The sequence below is a fragment of the Glycine max genome, chromosome 19 (genome assembly GCF_000004515.6).
Source record: "Glycine max cultivar Williams 82 chromosome 19, Glycine_max_v4.0, whole genome shotgun sequence".
Lineage (NCBI taxonomy): Eukaryota > Viridiplantae > Streptophyta > Magnoliopsida > Fabales > Fabaceae > Glycine > Glycine max.
In genome coordinates, this window is record NC_038255.2 from 38504226 (window position 1) to 38519736 (window position 15511).

Below are 15511 nucleotides of genomic sequence, written 5' to 3' on the forward strand. Positions count from 1 at the left end.
TAATACATGATAAAAGATTTTCCACTTATTCCCCATAAAATTCATAGAACAATATAATTAACAAGTTGTGACACTCGATATTCTTGATTCAAACTATTTATTAAACATCTCACACAAGAAACTAGCATTAGCATTCTCATCACTGCAATAGAGGCAAGGATGCTGCTGAAACCCTTGAGTCTCCAACTTCTTCCTTGCCCTTATGACAAGGTCTCTATTGCTTAGCAGAGGCGAATTCTCCCTCAGCACCATCTCAACCGCATTGCTGAAGGCTCCATACGCCTTCTGGCCGCAGGCCACATTGGGGTTCATGTCAGCAGAGGTCTCATCAGCCTGGCAGCCACTCAGCAGAATCCCCTCATCAGGCCTCAGTGGCTCCAGCAGATCGAGGTCCGGCGCCGGAATCCGGAACCTCAGGCTGGCCTCTGAGCCAAAGAGCTCCAGCAGATGGGTGCCAATGTCTGTTGTGTTCACTTTTGTTAGCCATGAGAGTTGCTGCATTATGGACTCAAATGGGATTGCCTTTGGGGTGCTGCAACTTGGTTTTGATGTGGAATCTTTTTCAGTTGATGAGGATGGTCCTATTTGTTCTTTCTCTTTGTCTATTAGGCCTCCACTGTGGCATGAGTCTGAGAGGATTGTGAGGCTTGCACCCTTTGGCACCCGGTTCACTAGTTGCCGCAAGTCCAAATCTATGTAACATGACAGCAAAAGTAAAAATATCAGTTCTGTAAGTATATGATGTTCCCTATGGTAATAGGCTTCTCTCATATAGTTCAAGTATATATATATGGTCCATACTCTTTTCCATAGCTTTTTAACTAGGAATTAAATGGATAAATTGGGATTAAGCACTTCTTATGAAAAGAGTTTATCATATCTCCATAAATTATTTCAAGCTTACTTTGGTTTTGCATAGCTTATGAAAATAGTTTAAGAGAAATTAGGTTATGCACCAAAGTAATTTTACACTGGCATCTGATTACAAAATTATAGCATTAAACTCGGAGTTTAATCATATTTCTTCTTTCATTATATTTTCTATTGGCGAAATAACAGTAGTAATACAGGGAGACATCCTTTAGTTGCTACTGAATATGGCGTTGTTGATATGTTGTGATTGTCAGCAGAGGCAAAACTAGAAAATTACTGTACGGGTTCAAACTCAAACAATTTCAACCAAATCGCAGCTACTTAATAAGCTTCTAGGCACCATAGAATTGTCCCAGTGAAGGTTTGCCCCCAAGTGGCGCAAGTGGTGTAAAGGATATTCAAACCCATATTTAAAGAAAAGGTGGGAGTTCATTCTCAATTTTTAATCACATGGGTCAACCTACATTCATTTAAAATTAACTTATACATAATTATTTCTATTTTAATTACTTATTCAATAAACCTTTTTCCTATGGGCTCATATATAATTAAAAAAGTTATCTTATACGTTGAAGTTAAATATAAACAAATTTAATTAATTTTATTATATTTAATGTTATTATTCTTAAAACATTCTTTATTTAATTAGTTCTATTTTCAATGACTTTTTTTTTATCCATAATAACAAGTTTCAATTAACGATATTTTAGAAATAATTTTATTTATCACTTGAGATTAGTAAAATTAAATAATATGAACTATTTTTTTTAATTAATGTGAAATGAATTATTTTTATTTATCCATGAGTCTAAAGCATGAGTATGTTTATACTTATTGTGCATAAGGTCTAAAAATGAGTGCTGTCAACTCAAGTGCATATTTCAATTGTGTGATTGGAGAGGGGAAATTATACAAACCAGTGATGAGATTGAAGTCACAAGGCACAATGGCTTCCTCATGGCGGAAGGGGTGGCCATGTTTCTTGGAAGGGATCCTTGTTCCATGTCCACTATAGTGAAAATAGAGCACATCCCCAGCTTCAGCTCCATCAACCATGTTAGCCAGTGCCTCCTTAATATTAGCACCAGTGGGCAATTTATTAGAAGAGTGAGGTGCATCAGTGAGAAGCTCAATGTTAGAGGGATCAAACCCAAAGCGCTTCTCCAGCGTGTCCTTCATTGCCAACACATCGTTTATGCAACCATGCAATTCATTGCTAGTGTTGGGGTAATTGCAACCCACCAAAACAGCCACCCTCTTGTTTTTCTTCTGCCCCTCCATATTCATGATGTCACTTCAAATATGTGAAAACTATGAAAGCAAGTTAATTTCTTAATGTGATTGATTAATTGCTCATTGTTCAATCTCCTCCAATGGTGATAGCTTTATATAGTTCGTAGGGGAGCATTAGCTATCCCTTTTGATTTGCCACAAGCAACATTCATTATGAGTGTTTGTGTTGGCTTTCAAGCGAGGGAACTTCTGTTTTTGGATATAATAAAAAACCATGTTATGTGTGAAGGACTTTGTTCAACCAACAATTGTTAGAACTTAATTACGTGGGAAACACAATATGGTAATTTGTTTGCAGCGTGAAAATTTGTTTATTGCAGGAAATCAAGCACTTTCAAATAAAGGATGCTAATTGGTGAATCTCAGGATTTAACCTTTTTAGAAATTTGGATAAAGAAATTTGCTCAACAGTTTGAAAGGGAAGTACGAAAAGTATGGAAATGGTAAAGAGTTGTCACGCGTGTCAAATTCCTCTTTCTTTCTTTTTTTTCTTTTTTATTTATGTTTTACCAATAAGAAAGAAGCAGTGTGTTTTCTATTTAACTTTGTAGTAGCTTTTCTGTAACATAGAGCATTACTCTCCTTGGATAAATGGATATTAAATGAATGAGATTTTTTTACTATAAAAGTTTTCTTTTCTTTTTTTTACTATATTGCATTCTTTTTTGTGAAGTTGAATTTTGAAGCATAGAATGGCGTTATTTAACTTGGAGTTTTGACCTTTGGAAATTTGATCCAAGCCTAAGCAATATCACAATAGTCCCTTCACGTATGAGAATCAACGCAAACACTTGAAAATGATATTTCACCAAACATATACAAACAGCTAATCATTTTAGAAAACATTTAGACTATGTTTGGAGAAAAGTTAAAAACGTGTTCTGGAACATTTGAATGTATATTCCTAAAGTTTAAGACACAAAATAAAAAAGAAAAATTATTATATTTGAATTAAATATATTTTTAAAGTCTCTCAACTTATATCCAAGCATGCAATTATGGGAACAATTAGAATGGTTTCTGATACTCACTATATGATTTTATGTTCAATCTTATATATGAAAATACATAATATTGTTCAAAGAAGAATCGCAATAACATGTAAAAATTTTGTTGGTGGATAATTTATAAATACCTCAGTAAGTATTTTTTTAGTCTTGAGGTATACCCTGGTTCTAGTGAACATGGTATCTAACTCACCTAAACTTTAGTTAACGAAAAAAAAGAATTGTGGCATTCCCATACCACACTTCAAAAAACTATTTTTGTTTGAAAAAGAAATTCAAGCTAAGCTATTAAATGACCATTCTGGACTAGTTGGAACTTGGAAGCCAAGCTAAGCTATGTAAACTTATTTTGTTTAAAACAAATTAATTTATTAATTTAGCTTTTTCTTTGGTATTGTTTATGACAAATTTCCGTGACTTCTGTTCATCACACAGCCCTTGCGTGCAAGTAAACCTAATATAGTTAGCGCATATCTCCCACCGGCCACAAAAAAATGTGAGCTACATGGATAAGTTCTTTTCTTGCAAGTGATGGAAACAACACAAGTTTCCCATTGAAATTAAACATTCCAACTTGTAAACCTCAATTATCATTCCTTGATCTTAATTCATTATAGTACGGAACTAATCTGATTTGACTTAGAAAGAGTTCGAAAGAATATTTGAATTGATTTTTATAGCAATTTCCATGTTTATAATGCTACGGACAAGACCAAGCCCAAGCCCGAGTCCCTATCATTGCCACAAGAATACTCATGTATCTAGTGCTTCTGAAAATTGGCAGTTTCTTTCAGCACCAAAATATTGTTTCCTGCACCCTTTCTAAGCTTCTGGATTTGGCAATCTGAAATGTAAAATTACATTCTAATATGTTACACTAACACCTTTCGGCTTCTGGAATGACCAATACCGAAGGGGGAAAAAATACTTTGGAAAGGTGTAAGAAGAAATTTTTGGAGTGCAGGAAGCAATAGCCCTGAAAACTCTGCTAGGCCCAAAAGATAATAGTTTAGAAACCCAATGCGTGGATGAATAAAAAAAAAACAAGGCAAGACTAGGTTAGGTTATGTTTTCTACTTTTCTATATTGATTAAATACTTTGTGGCTAGGTGTCTGGAAAGAGTTTGTTATGACTTGTGACTTATGAGTTGGATATTTGGCACTGGGAGTCTTAGCATGCTAAGGGCATATATATATATATATATATTGGAGAGATTTAATGAAATAAGTTATATTGAAGAATAAATGGTAAAATTTAAAAATTTTATTTAAATTATTTATAATATGAAGGATGAAGGAATGATTTTTTTCTTCAAAATTAATTACATTTTTTGTTCTTTATTTGGACTATGTGTGATTTTGATTGCTCAACCTTTTCCTATTTAATTGAATCTCTCAATTTTTAAAATTAAAAGAATTTAGCTCTAAAAGCCTCAAATTCTCATTTTTAACTAAAAATATTTTCTAAATAAAATTAATTAGATTGTCTTTAATCAGAATTAACTCATTAAAACATCAAATTTTGCACAAAATAAAAAGAAATTACAGTTTTTCCTCCTCAAACCCTAATCTTATATCTAATAAAATCATTCAAATTTCATCACCTTTCCACTAATTTTCTTATCTAAGCTTTTAAAATTATTTTATATCTCATACATCATGCAACCACAAATATTTGAATAAAGAATAATAATATTGTGTTTTTACATAGACAATTCTTTATAGATGAAGAGATGTCAAGGGAATTTCTTACTTCCTAAACAAATCTTTCTGCATCTATATGTAAATAATGATTTATCTTATGGATTTTTCTGTTTTAATATTATATTTGAGAGTGATCAATATTTATCAAATTTATTCCTATCTAATGAAACACTATTGGATCAAATAATAAAGACATTGTTGAGAAAAAAGATGATTTTTTTCCTATGAGATGGTGGTTGTTATCTACTCCAATTTTGAATAACTAAAAAAATAGATAGACCATCTAAAAAAAAGATTAATTAAGTTTTAAAAAAGTTTTAAAGAAAAACTTGAAGATGCGGAGTTGAAACTGGCAACAAAAAATATAATTAAACTTTTATTTAGTAGCATATCTAAAATAACCTTTAATGATAAATAAATTACAAGTCTGAATTTATTCAGCTTTAACCACATTGCTTCATTATGCACTTAAAAAAAGATTTAAAAATAAACTATTACAATAATAATTAAAATTTAGAAATTAATTAGCATGATTCAAAACTCATAAACCTGCAACTACTAAAATTTCAGCGGGCTATATGCATTATTTTTTTATATATATGGGCTATATGCTATTTTACCCCCTTTCTTGTAATAGGCTAAGGTCATAACTATATTTGGCTTGATTCTTTCTTTTCTTTTCCTGTAAATAAAATTCTCATTCACAAACCGAATTTGTAACTAAGCTTCATAGATATATAGACAACTGATAGGTCAAAACTTCATCATGCTGTGCAGCAATATGGAGGCTCAGATACATTTTCAGATTTAGAAACAAAAAATGGAAAAAATGTTCAAAGATCTTTCCAAACATTGAAGTCAGTACTAGATGCATTATAGCTTACAACATTGTCTTGACATCCTATGAAGAAGATACTCCGAATGGAATCAATGTTGACTAAAGCATGCGCTTTGTGAACTGGACTTGCAGCTACAGCAATCTCATCTCTGCCAAGGATCACTTCAGCATAACCATCATCTTCATCGTTGTTCTCCATCTGCAAAACAAACAGGTTGAAATTCATGAATAACAAATTCAGGGATGTGTGGGTTGTTACTAACACAGAACCGAGAATTCAACATTTTCATTGTGCTGTTTAAACTGAATTAAACATTTTTCCTTCCTTGCATTGCAAAACTAAACGACCAAATGGTTTTTACCGTGACGTACTGATGTGTATATTTAAATTGATATTTTGAGACTAAAATGATTCTGTAACATCAAGAAATGAAACTACAACAACACATTCCGGGGTGGAATGATTAGACGTTAAGTGAAAAAATACTTTTGAGGCAAAAGTATTTTTGTAGAAATATCAGAACTTTTGCTTTTATTTTCATTTTGCTTGTATTTGTTGAATTGCTTTGGAATGTGCACCGCAGCAATTTTAATTACAAATCATACATGCACTCCATTTATTTGTTGAATTGCTTTGGAATGTGCACCGCAGCAATTTTAATTACAAATCATACATGCACTCCATTTATTACATAACAGGAAGCGGATAATTTAGGGTGTGTTTAGTTTGTATTTTCATTTTTTTTGTTTTTATTTTTAAAATATTAGAATTCTGAAAACATGTTTGATTTGACTTCTTGTTTTCTGTTTTCATGAAAATAAAAATATTGAAAATTTATGATATATTGAATTCTTGTCTTTTTGTAATTTTATTTTACCCGAGATGAGATTTTTGTTCTCAACTAAAAACACTGAAAATGAGAGTTTATTGTTTTCATTTTTTGATTATTTCCTATTTTTATTTTCACTGAAAATGTTTTCAGAAATTCAACCAAACACATCTTCATCACCGTTTAATGAAAACAGAAAACAACCAAACCAAACACCCCCTTATATACTTATATTAAGTGGGTGATTGGGATTTGGGATCATTTATTATTATTATTAATAATAATAATAATAATGAATTTAAGAAGAAAAAAAAAAGATATTACTTTTTGACCATGAGTAACACATTAGTTTTAAAAATAATATTTCCCCTTTCCCTACAAAAAAAATTGTTTCAATAATATTTATTTTTAAAACAATTTAATCTAATCATTTCCTATATTGTAAGTATGTTGACTAGTTAGTTCGTGTGAATTGCATATAAAAAATAATTATTTCAATAATGTATTATATTGTTAAAATAGATTGTATAAATAAGATTTATGTTCGAATATATTAAGCAAAAAATTATTATACTCTAAAAAAGAAGCTATTAAAAAAAACAATTTTATTATGATCATTTGCAATTAAATGTAATAATATAGAAACTATAATATCATTCTATTTTAATTAATGTAAGAGAAAAAAAAAAGGGTTATGCCTGTAAAAAAAAATTATATAAACATCCAATTACATCTTATCTAATATGTATGTTTCATCAATAAGATAAATTTATTGAGTTAAAATAATTATCTTAAAAGATAATTAAATCAATGAAATGAGTATTATGAACATTATAAAACTTTTTTAGATTGGTATCAGCATAGATGTTTCCTCTTAATGATAACTGAATAATAGAGAGATGTTAAGGATGAGGATGGTTACCCTAAACTTGGTAGCAGCGCCCCAAATGAGGAAAGTCTCATTAGAATCGTGGTGTCTGTGATTCGCTCTTATCTTCCCCGGCCGAATTTCTCCCACGTGAAGCGACGCACACGACACTGCTCCACCTACACAACACAACACAACACTTTCAAAATCTCTCTCAACACAAAACGACGACGTATTCGAATTGCATCGTACCTGAAATGCCGGAAGCGCGGGCGAGGGCGATAGGATCGAAGATCCAGCCGCGGTTGTCCTTTGCGACCTCGGAAGAGTCGAACCTGGCGAGGTTGGCCCTGATGTCCGTTTGGAAGGAGTGAGGGGGCGCGTAGGCCACGCGCTGGAGGCGGAGTGAGAGCCACGCGAGGAAGAGGAAGACGGCGAGGACCAAGGGGATGGAGTGGGGCCTCTGCAGGAACCACGTCACCACTGAGGAGCCACGGATCTGATGCTGCTGCAACGACGCCGTTTGCGCGTTTATGTACCCGATTCTCCTCCCCCCCGCCGCCGCCGCCGCCGCCGGCATCACTGTGTTGCTGTTCCTCTCTCTTTCCACTCTCATCCTGCAGATTTCGAATTGGAATAATCGGAAACGGAAGAGAACACAGACACTGCCTAGTGTTTGTTTTTTTCCCCTTCTTTTCCTGTGGATGAAATTCTATACCGTTGCTCTTTTGCAGCGTTTTAACAACAAAATTAATTTTAAAAATAGATAAAAGAAGTATTGGAAAGAATGTTGCTTAATAAGAAAATATAAAATATAATAAAAATATGGATACTTGAAAATTTAATTCTATGAAATATTAAAATACCGTTTATTTCACAGATTATTTCTTTAATCCTATAAATAAATAATTTTTATTACCGAGAATATAATATGAAAATGTTAAAAAAGCTTGGGATATATCTCTAATAATAATTATTTTACCGTTTATTCTATAATTTATGGTAATTTTTAATAATCAGAAATTTCTCTCATGTAGGTTCGAATATAAGCTCGAAGTAAAAATTTGACACATTTTAATTTTGTAAAAATTGAAAGTATATAAATTTTTTTATAAGCATGAAATTAAAATATTTTAAATTTTATGAAAATAAAAAATATATTTTAATATTTTCTTTATTTTTACCATATGTATATTAAGTTACGTCACTTTGTACACATTCATTACAACACTAAAGCTAAAATATATTTTTTAAAAATTTTTGGTATATTTTTTATTTTCGTAAAATTAAAATGTGTTGTTTTTGGGCTTAAAATTAGGCTTGAACGAATTTGAGCCTACGTACATTTTTTAAAACTTAAATTATAGGTTAAAATATATTATTTTGTTTCTATGAATAAAAATGTTTAAAATTCATCCCTTCAAAAATCTGAGTATATTTTTTGTAAAAATTAAAATCTCTTACTTTTTTGGCTTCGACGTAGGTTAGAGTAAATTCAAACTTATGTGTCACTTTTTTCTAGTGGTTAAAAATTGCCACAAAATGTAGGAGAAAACTACAAATTTGTAAATGTGTCTTTCCTAATCTCTTTTTTTTTTTTTCTAACTTTCTTTATTTTCTCTGTCCGTCAAACTAATATGAGAGAGGTGAATTTGGAAGTCAGGTTATTGAATTTGTTGGTAACGTTTGATTCCGATAAAACATTGAAATTGGTATTCATAACATTAAGTTTGAGAGTGAAAGTGTTAAATTTTCATAAGGAAGGGGAATTTAAAAAAGAAGAAGATGATGATAGGGTCAATAGGATAGTGTTGACCATTATAGTTAAACAAAACATTTAAAAAAGAAAATAAAAAAAATTGTTTATTTAAATTTGAAGATGATGAAAAGAGTTAGGAAAGAAGGACATTAAGAAAGAGAGATTTACAAATTTGTAGGTTTTTGTTTTTATTTTGTGGTGGATTTTAATTTTCAGAAATCACTTACTTTTATAATTATCAAGGAAATGGATGAAAGAATGACAAGTAGGTTCATATAAAAGTTAATTTTCAAATTAAAATGTTGTAACGTTAATTCCCGATTTAAATGTGTGTGTGTGTTGCAGGGTATGTGTGTTGGTTGGGCCTTTAAGCGTAAGGATTGGAGATCCAACCATCTAGACAGTCTACAACCATCAAATTATCTGAAAGGTATGGATACATGTCCGGTCGTCGAATAATCCTAAATTGGCTTACAAGTACTTGCTATGCTCCATTGTTTTTTTTTTCTAGATGATCCAAGAGAAATATTGTCTAACTCAAACAATGGAGAAGAAATGTATCTCTTCAAAACTTCATAAAAAAAAAACAAGGGGATTAGCATTCTAACTAATAATGTATTTGAGTCTAGTTGTTAACATGTTAATTGTGATTCTCTTATGCACTTTCGTTAGTTGTTAGTTGTATTTTTGTTATTTTAAGACAATTGTTAGCCAAAAATGTGGAGCCATGCACTAGGGATGGTCTTCCCCTTAAATGGACTATGTAATCTTTTGTTTGTTGATTTTCCTAACTCGACTCACTTTTATTAGGAGCTTATTTGTATTACACTTAATGGCGAAACATAGTCTTACGAGATAAATAACATGCTTGGAAAAGCGTTTAACAAGTAAAAAAAAATTATTATATTAAAATATCCTCAAATTTTACACCAATATCCCCCTACAAGAAAAGTAAATGTAATAATTAAAAAAGCAAAAAAATGTTTGTATAATTTACTCTTATTTATTATATATATATATATATATATATATATATATATATATATATATATATATATATATATATATATATATATATATATATATATATATATCACATACAAGAGATACACAGATTTGAAAACAATAGTCAATTTCTTCGTTTGTTCAACTGTGTTGCATCTTATGAAATTCAATTTGCAAATGTAGAGAGTTGTTTCATATATAATTGTTGCCACGTTGAATTTATGTGGCTTTCATGATGAGGAAAAAAAAAACATCGCGTTTGTCAGTTTTCTCATGTAAAATGGAGGGAGGTTCAACAAAAAAAGATAAATAGAGAGCCATAGTAGGTCATCACAACTAACAAGTGAGTCGTTACATACACAAATTCCAAAATATATTATTTGTCTTTTTTTTAAATTGTTATTTACTTATAATTCATCATAAATGTATTTGTTTTCATTTAAAATCTAAATGAATTTGAATTTAAGAGAATTTAAATAAATTATTATATAAGAACAATTAAATTAGAAATTTTAATTTTATTTTAAATTTTCCAAATAAAAAAAACATTTTTGCATTAAAATTTGAGCTTGAGAAATTACATAAATAGTGACTCGTAAGTTCAATAAAAAAAGTAGTCATAGTGAATTAAATAAAGCATCACATATATTTTAAGTAATTAATATGTTAAGTATATTGAACATACGAGGGTTGAAGAAAAATGTTTTGAAGAGAGTTAAAAAAGGTTAAATTATAAGCATTTTTCTTCCTTAAATAAAAAGCTGAGGTTGGGAAGGGTCTATAGGTTATATATCATTTACGAAGATATCATATCATTTTTTTCTTCACACACAAAAAAAATATCAAAACAACATAATTTTTCATTTTGTTTATATTTTTTTATCGGTAGATATCGAAGACAATATAAAAAAAATCAATAATTTTTTAATTATATTTAATAAATTGAATTAGACTTCTTTAACATCTCTCTTATATTATAATATAATGAGAAAATAGATCATACAAATTCAAATATAGCACTGTCATGAGATAAGTTACATTAAGTTTGATATTATTTAATTTTGTATAAAGTTGAAACCAACAAAGAGTAATGCTAACAAATTAAACAAAAGGAACAACTCATTAATGGTGGTCGAAAGTTTGTTGGGTTTTGCTTTCTTCTTCCTCCTCTTCCTCATATTGGGACAACCTTGTGAGTTGAAGAGGCTCCAAACTATGCGATGAGGGTGTTGTGTCCATTGCAAGGTCAAAGCTAGGCGTATTATTGAAGTTGCTCAAGTTTAAAAGGTTGGTGGAACCACATGAATTGTTGGAATATGCTGGATGTAGTGCTGCTGCATTCATGTTTGGTTGATGTAGTTGTGTGGTTTGAAGAGCACTTGTATAGAAAAACTTGCTATTCATGAGTTGAGTTTGCAACATAGCTAGCTCTGCTTGCAAAGATACCACCTGAAATGGATAAAAAAAAAGGAGGGATTATTTAATTTGAGAAAACATTTTTTTTTTATTTTTACTTTTAATTACAAATATATCATCTTAATGTCACTATTGTTTAGTTTGTATAAGATAAAACAATTATCTGAACTTTTAAAGCTAGGAATATAATAAAATCAAAGTGATGATTTTAATTAAAAATGAAAATAAAAATAAAAGTAGAAAGTATTTTTTCAAACTAAACATATCATACTCTTAAATACTTGATAGCTTTTGTTTTCTTTATTTCCCCCCTTTTGCTATGTTTTTTTCTAGAAAGAAAAATTTAAAGGAGTATTGTCATACAGGGAAATTTATAGTGATTATAGACATAAAAATTACAAAATGCCATCCATTGTGTATCTTTCGATCTATTTAGGAGTGTATGAACATGCATAAAATCATTTGCGATCCAACTACTACATACACTCGCTTATCCATTTTAAAAATCAAACATCGATAGCATGATCTTGACCCATCCTTTAACTAAGGTACTAAAGAGAACATTTTTCACTGGCCCCATTCACAACTTGGTAAAGAAAATATATTAATAATTATATATATATATATATATATATATATATATATATATATATATATATATATATATATATATATATAACCTAAAAGCATAAAGAATTAAACTTAGCGTGATGTTTTTATACAAGCTTAAATACAATTTTAATCGTATTATTTTGCTTAATCCATAATTTTGATTCTTTCATTTCAAAATAGAGATATTTAATTCATTTATTTTAAAAAATTCATAATTTTAGTCCATTATTTCAAAATAGAAAAATTTAGTCCTCTTATTTTACAAAAATTTCAATTGAAGTCAAATTTTTAAATTTTGCTTATGTTTTATATATTTATTTCATTTTGATCCAATTGAATCTTAAATATAACATATTAATTTAAGGTATCATAAAAAATTATTTGACTAATTATAATATAAGAAATAAAATATAGATAAAATTAAAGATTTGATCAAAACAACTTCTTTTTTTTAAAATATGAGAATCAAAATTGTAAATTTTTTAAAACAAAAAAATCTAATATTTTTATTTTAAAATATGAGAATCAAATATGTATATTTTTTAAAACAAAAGGATCAAGTGTCTCTACTTTTAAATGAGATGACCACAACTATAAATTAAGCAAAATAAGGGACCAAAATTGTATTTAAGGCCCAAAATGTCATTTTGATACAATAAGAAGTATATCATTGTATATATCATTTTTATTATATTCCCTATGCATGTACTTTTTGAAAAATGATATATAGTAAAAAAAAGCCCATTTAGTAAGAAGAATATTTGAGGAAAGCTAAAATAAATTTAAGCGGAAATCACAATGAGTTATGTTGTTATAAAATACAAAAGATATAGAATTAAATATATTTTTTATACATATAATATATTCTTTTTTAGATTGTTACTTATTAAAACAAAATTTATTTTGCTACATGATCTTTTCAAATTTTGCATTTGATATATTTCATTAGTCTAAGTCCTTTTAAGTAATAATATAACATTCTGTTAACTCATCGCCTCATGATTTAATGAACTAGGATTAACGAAGGTAACAAATGTAAACATCTAAAAAACTCATGTAGCAAAAAAATTTAATAAGTAACAATCAGAAAAAAAAAATATTATAAGTATAAAAAATATATTTAAACAAAATATATATATAATAAATGAAAACCGTTCAGTTCAGTCTTATCATATTCATGATTTTTTGTGTGGCATTTATATATTATTCCTTATAAATAGTAATATAAGAAAATACAAGGTAGATTAGGGACATAAAATAATTTTACGTTATTATTCAATTATAAAATATTATGTATTATAAATTTATTTATTTTTATGATAACTATCTTCAAAGTGATACTTATGGTTGATGTAAAAGATTTTATATTAATATTGTATAAATCATCAAACTATAATAATATATATAAATGTGTAAAGTGTAAAAATCTTTTAGAATGTTATCTAATCATAAATTATTTTATATGGTAATTTTCTTATTATTTTTTTAATAATTACATTAAAGATCAAGATAATTTCTTATTAATTGGTATATAGTTGTCTTAAAAGAAATCAAAGAAGAAACAAACCAATATTGATTCCCAACTCAATCTTTTATAATTGGCAATATGTCTATTAGAATTTTTTATAACATTTTTATTTTAATTGATCATATTTTTCGTTATAAAATATTATTTTAATTTGAGATATAAGAAAATTTGAGTCCTATTATGACCATTAATTTGTGGTTGTAAGAAAATAATTAGAATTTTTTATATTATTATTTAATCACAAATTCTGGTATATTGTAAAATTATTCATTTTTATAATATTTCTAAAATATCATATTCATATTTACAATAATTTTAATTGATGATAGTATAATTTTTTTTCCGCTGACAATATATAAAATAAATATTATTGAACTAAACAAACATAAACAAATTTATTGATAGATAAATCAACCTACATGTTGTTTAGGGATAGATAAAAAGCTAAAAGCATACACAATGTATTGACTTCAAGTAAAAAAAAAAAATGACCTGTTGTTGCAGGGCAAGGATGGTGGAGACACAACCATAAACTGGATCAGACAGCCTTGCCTGAGCCTCATACGATATGGATGTTGCCGCTTCGTGGCGGCGGTTCGCCGGAATGTTGGACAAGAGCTTTGACACATTGCTAGCCCCAAACACCTTGTGCACAGCTGCAAACTTAGCTGCACCCTGATCAGTACAAAAGTAGGGTGCAAAAATGCATCCCCCAATGCACTTCCTCCTCAAGAACTTGCAAGCCCCACATGGTGTTGCGGGTGAAGATCCCACTATTGCTTCATCTTGTGTTTGTGCTACCATGCCACGCTTGGAAACAGTGCTTCTACGCTTGCTTCCAGAAGCACCACTGTCACCACCAATACCACCTTGTGGCTCGGCCATGCTAATAGTTAATTGATTGGAGTATTGTGGTGTTAGAGAATAAAAGTGAAAGGGGGTGGTGTTAATGCTTATATGGGGTGTTTGTTGGGAGAGTGCACACGTTGGTCTTGTGATTGTGGTGAGGTTTTTGTTGTATGAGAAAGAAGACGTTTAAGGTTGGTGAGGGAGAGCGTGAGTGATCACATGCATGTGATGAAATTGTTGTTGCTTTTGGCATGTTTGTTAGATTTGTATGTATATAATATTGAGGTAGTGATGAAAGAGTGGTTGTATGAAACTTGAAAACGTTGTCTTTATGGGAAAGCACAAAAATTCCGCAGTCTTTGTTGCTCTTCGCGTGTGGGATGGTACATAGCTAGAAACTCATCCAAGATTACCTTTTCTTTTTCAATTTCTTTATCTTATAAGTAATAAAATATTAATTAATTAAGGCCTTTGCAATTATTTGATGAAGCAGCTGATATACTTAAAATGACATAAATAAACATGTTTATTTGGTATTTTATATAAACTTTAATTTTATTTTATAAATAAGTATATTTTGAGTATTAATTTATAATTTTATTTTTTTAATTAATTTTAAACTCTTGTATTTTTTATTTATAGATTAGTTATTCTAGTTACATTTTTTTTACTTTCAATTACTATAATTTTTCATATTTTGTATTATATTGTTACTCTTATTTTATTTCCTAAAATATTTTTTATTAAATTTAAAAAGAAGAAAAAATAACTTTTAAGTAGGCATCGTATGTTTATTATGTTAATTAGTAGTGGTTAAAATAATATCATATAAATAGAGAATGGTTAAAGCAAGGCGGGGCAACACGTTTATTATGTTAATTAGTAGTGGTTAAAATAATATCATATGAATAGAGAATGGTTAAAGCAAG

At 29.2% G+C, this 15511-nt stretch overlaps 3 protein-coding genes across 3 annotated transcripts; all 3 read right to left on the reverse strand.

Moving 5' to 3' along the window:
* LOC100781510 (metacaspase-9) lies at window positions 1–2255 on the reverse strand. Its single transcript, XM_003554030.5, has 2 exons — window positions 1791–2255; window positions 1–692 (listed from the first exon to the last, which is right to left on the reverse strand). Exons 1-2 carry the CDS (start codon window positions 2158–2160, stop codon window positions 94–96), a joined length of 969 nt encoding a protein of 322 aa, XP_003554078.1. The 5' UTR covers window positions 2161–2255; the 3' UTR covers window positions 1–93.
* Window positions 2256–5594: 3339 nt separating this feature from the next.
* Window positions 5595–8142, reverse strand: LOC100782059 (uncharacterized). Its single transcript, XM_003554031.5, has 3 exons — window positions 7666–8142; window positions 7468–7592; window positions 5595–5914 (listed from the first exon to the last, which is right to left on the reverse strand). The coding sequence occupies exons 1-3, from the start codon at window positions 8027–8029 to the stop codon at window positions 5711–5713; spliced, it is 693 nt and encodes a 230-aa protein (XP_003554079.1). The 5' UTR covers window positions 8030–8142; the 3' UTR covers window positions 5595–5710.
* A 3084-nt stretch (window positions 8143–11226) lies between these two features.
* Window positions 11227–14639, reverse strand: LOC100804332 (LOB domain-containing protein 20). The gene is made up of 2 exons (XM_003553324.5): window positions 14226–14639; window positions 11227–11626 (listed from the first exon to the last, which is right to left on the reverse strand). Exons 1-2 carry the CDS (start codon window positions 14616–14618, stop codon window positions 11300–11302), a joined length of 720 nt encoding a protein of 239 aa, XP_003553372.1. The 5' UTR covers window positions 14619–14639; the 3' UTR covers window positions 11227–11299.
* Between the last annotated feature and the right edge of the window lie 872 nt (window positions 14640–15511).

What these genes read in the sequence shown, in the direction of transcription:
- LOC100781510 (XM_003554030.5), bottom strand. Translation starts at nt 2,160, where the DNA reads ATGAATATGGAGGGGCAGAAGAAAAACAAGAGGGTGGCTGTTTTGGTG. An exon ending in TGACTTCAATCTCATCACTG is followed by an intron (nt 693 to 1,790) that starts GTTTGTATAATT and finishes CATGTTACATAG; the next exon opens with ATTTGGACTTGCGGCAACTA.
- LOC100782059 (XM_003554031.5), bottom strand. Translation starts at nt 8,029, where the DNA reads ATGAGAGTGGAAAGAGAGAGGAACAGCAACACAGTGATGCCGGCGGCG. An exon ending in CCGCGCTTCCGGCATTTCAG is followed by an intron (nt 7,593 to 7,665) that starts GTACGATGCAAT and finishes TGTGTTGTGTAG; the next exon opens with GTGGAGCAGTGTCGTGTGCG. An exon ending in GCGCTGCTACCAAGTTTAGG is followed by an intron (nt 5,915 to 7,467) that starts GTAACCATCCTC and finishes TTTGTTTTGCAG; the next exon opens with ATGGAGAACAACGATGAAGA.
- LOC100804332 (XM_003553324.5), bottom strand. Translation starts at nt 14,618, where the DNA reads ATGGCCGAGCCACAAGGTGGTATTGGTGGTGACAGTGGTGCTTCTGGA. An exon ending in TCCTTGCCCTGCAACAACAG is followed by an intron (nt 11,627 to 14,225) that starts GTCATTTTTTTT and finishes TATCCATTTCAG; the next exon opens with GTGGTATCTTTGCAAGCAGA.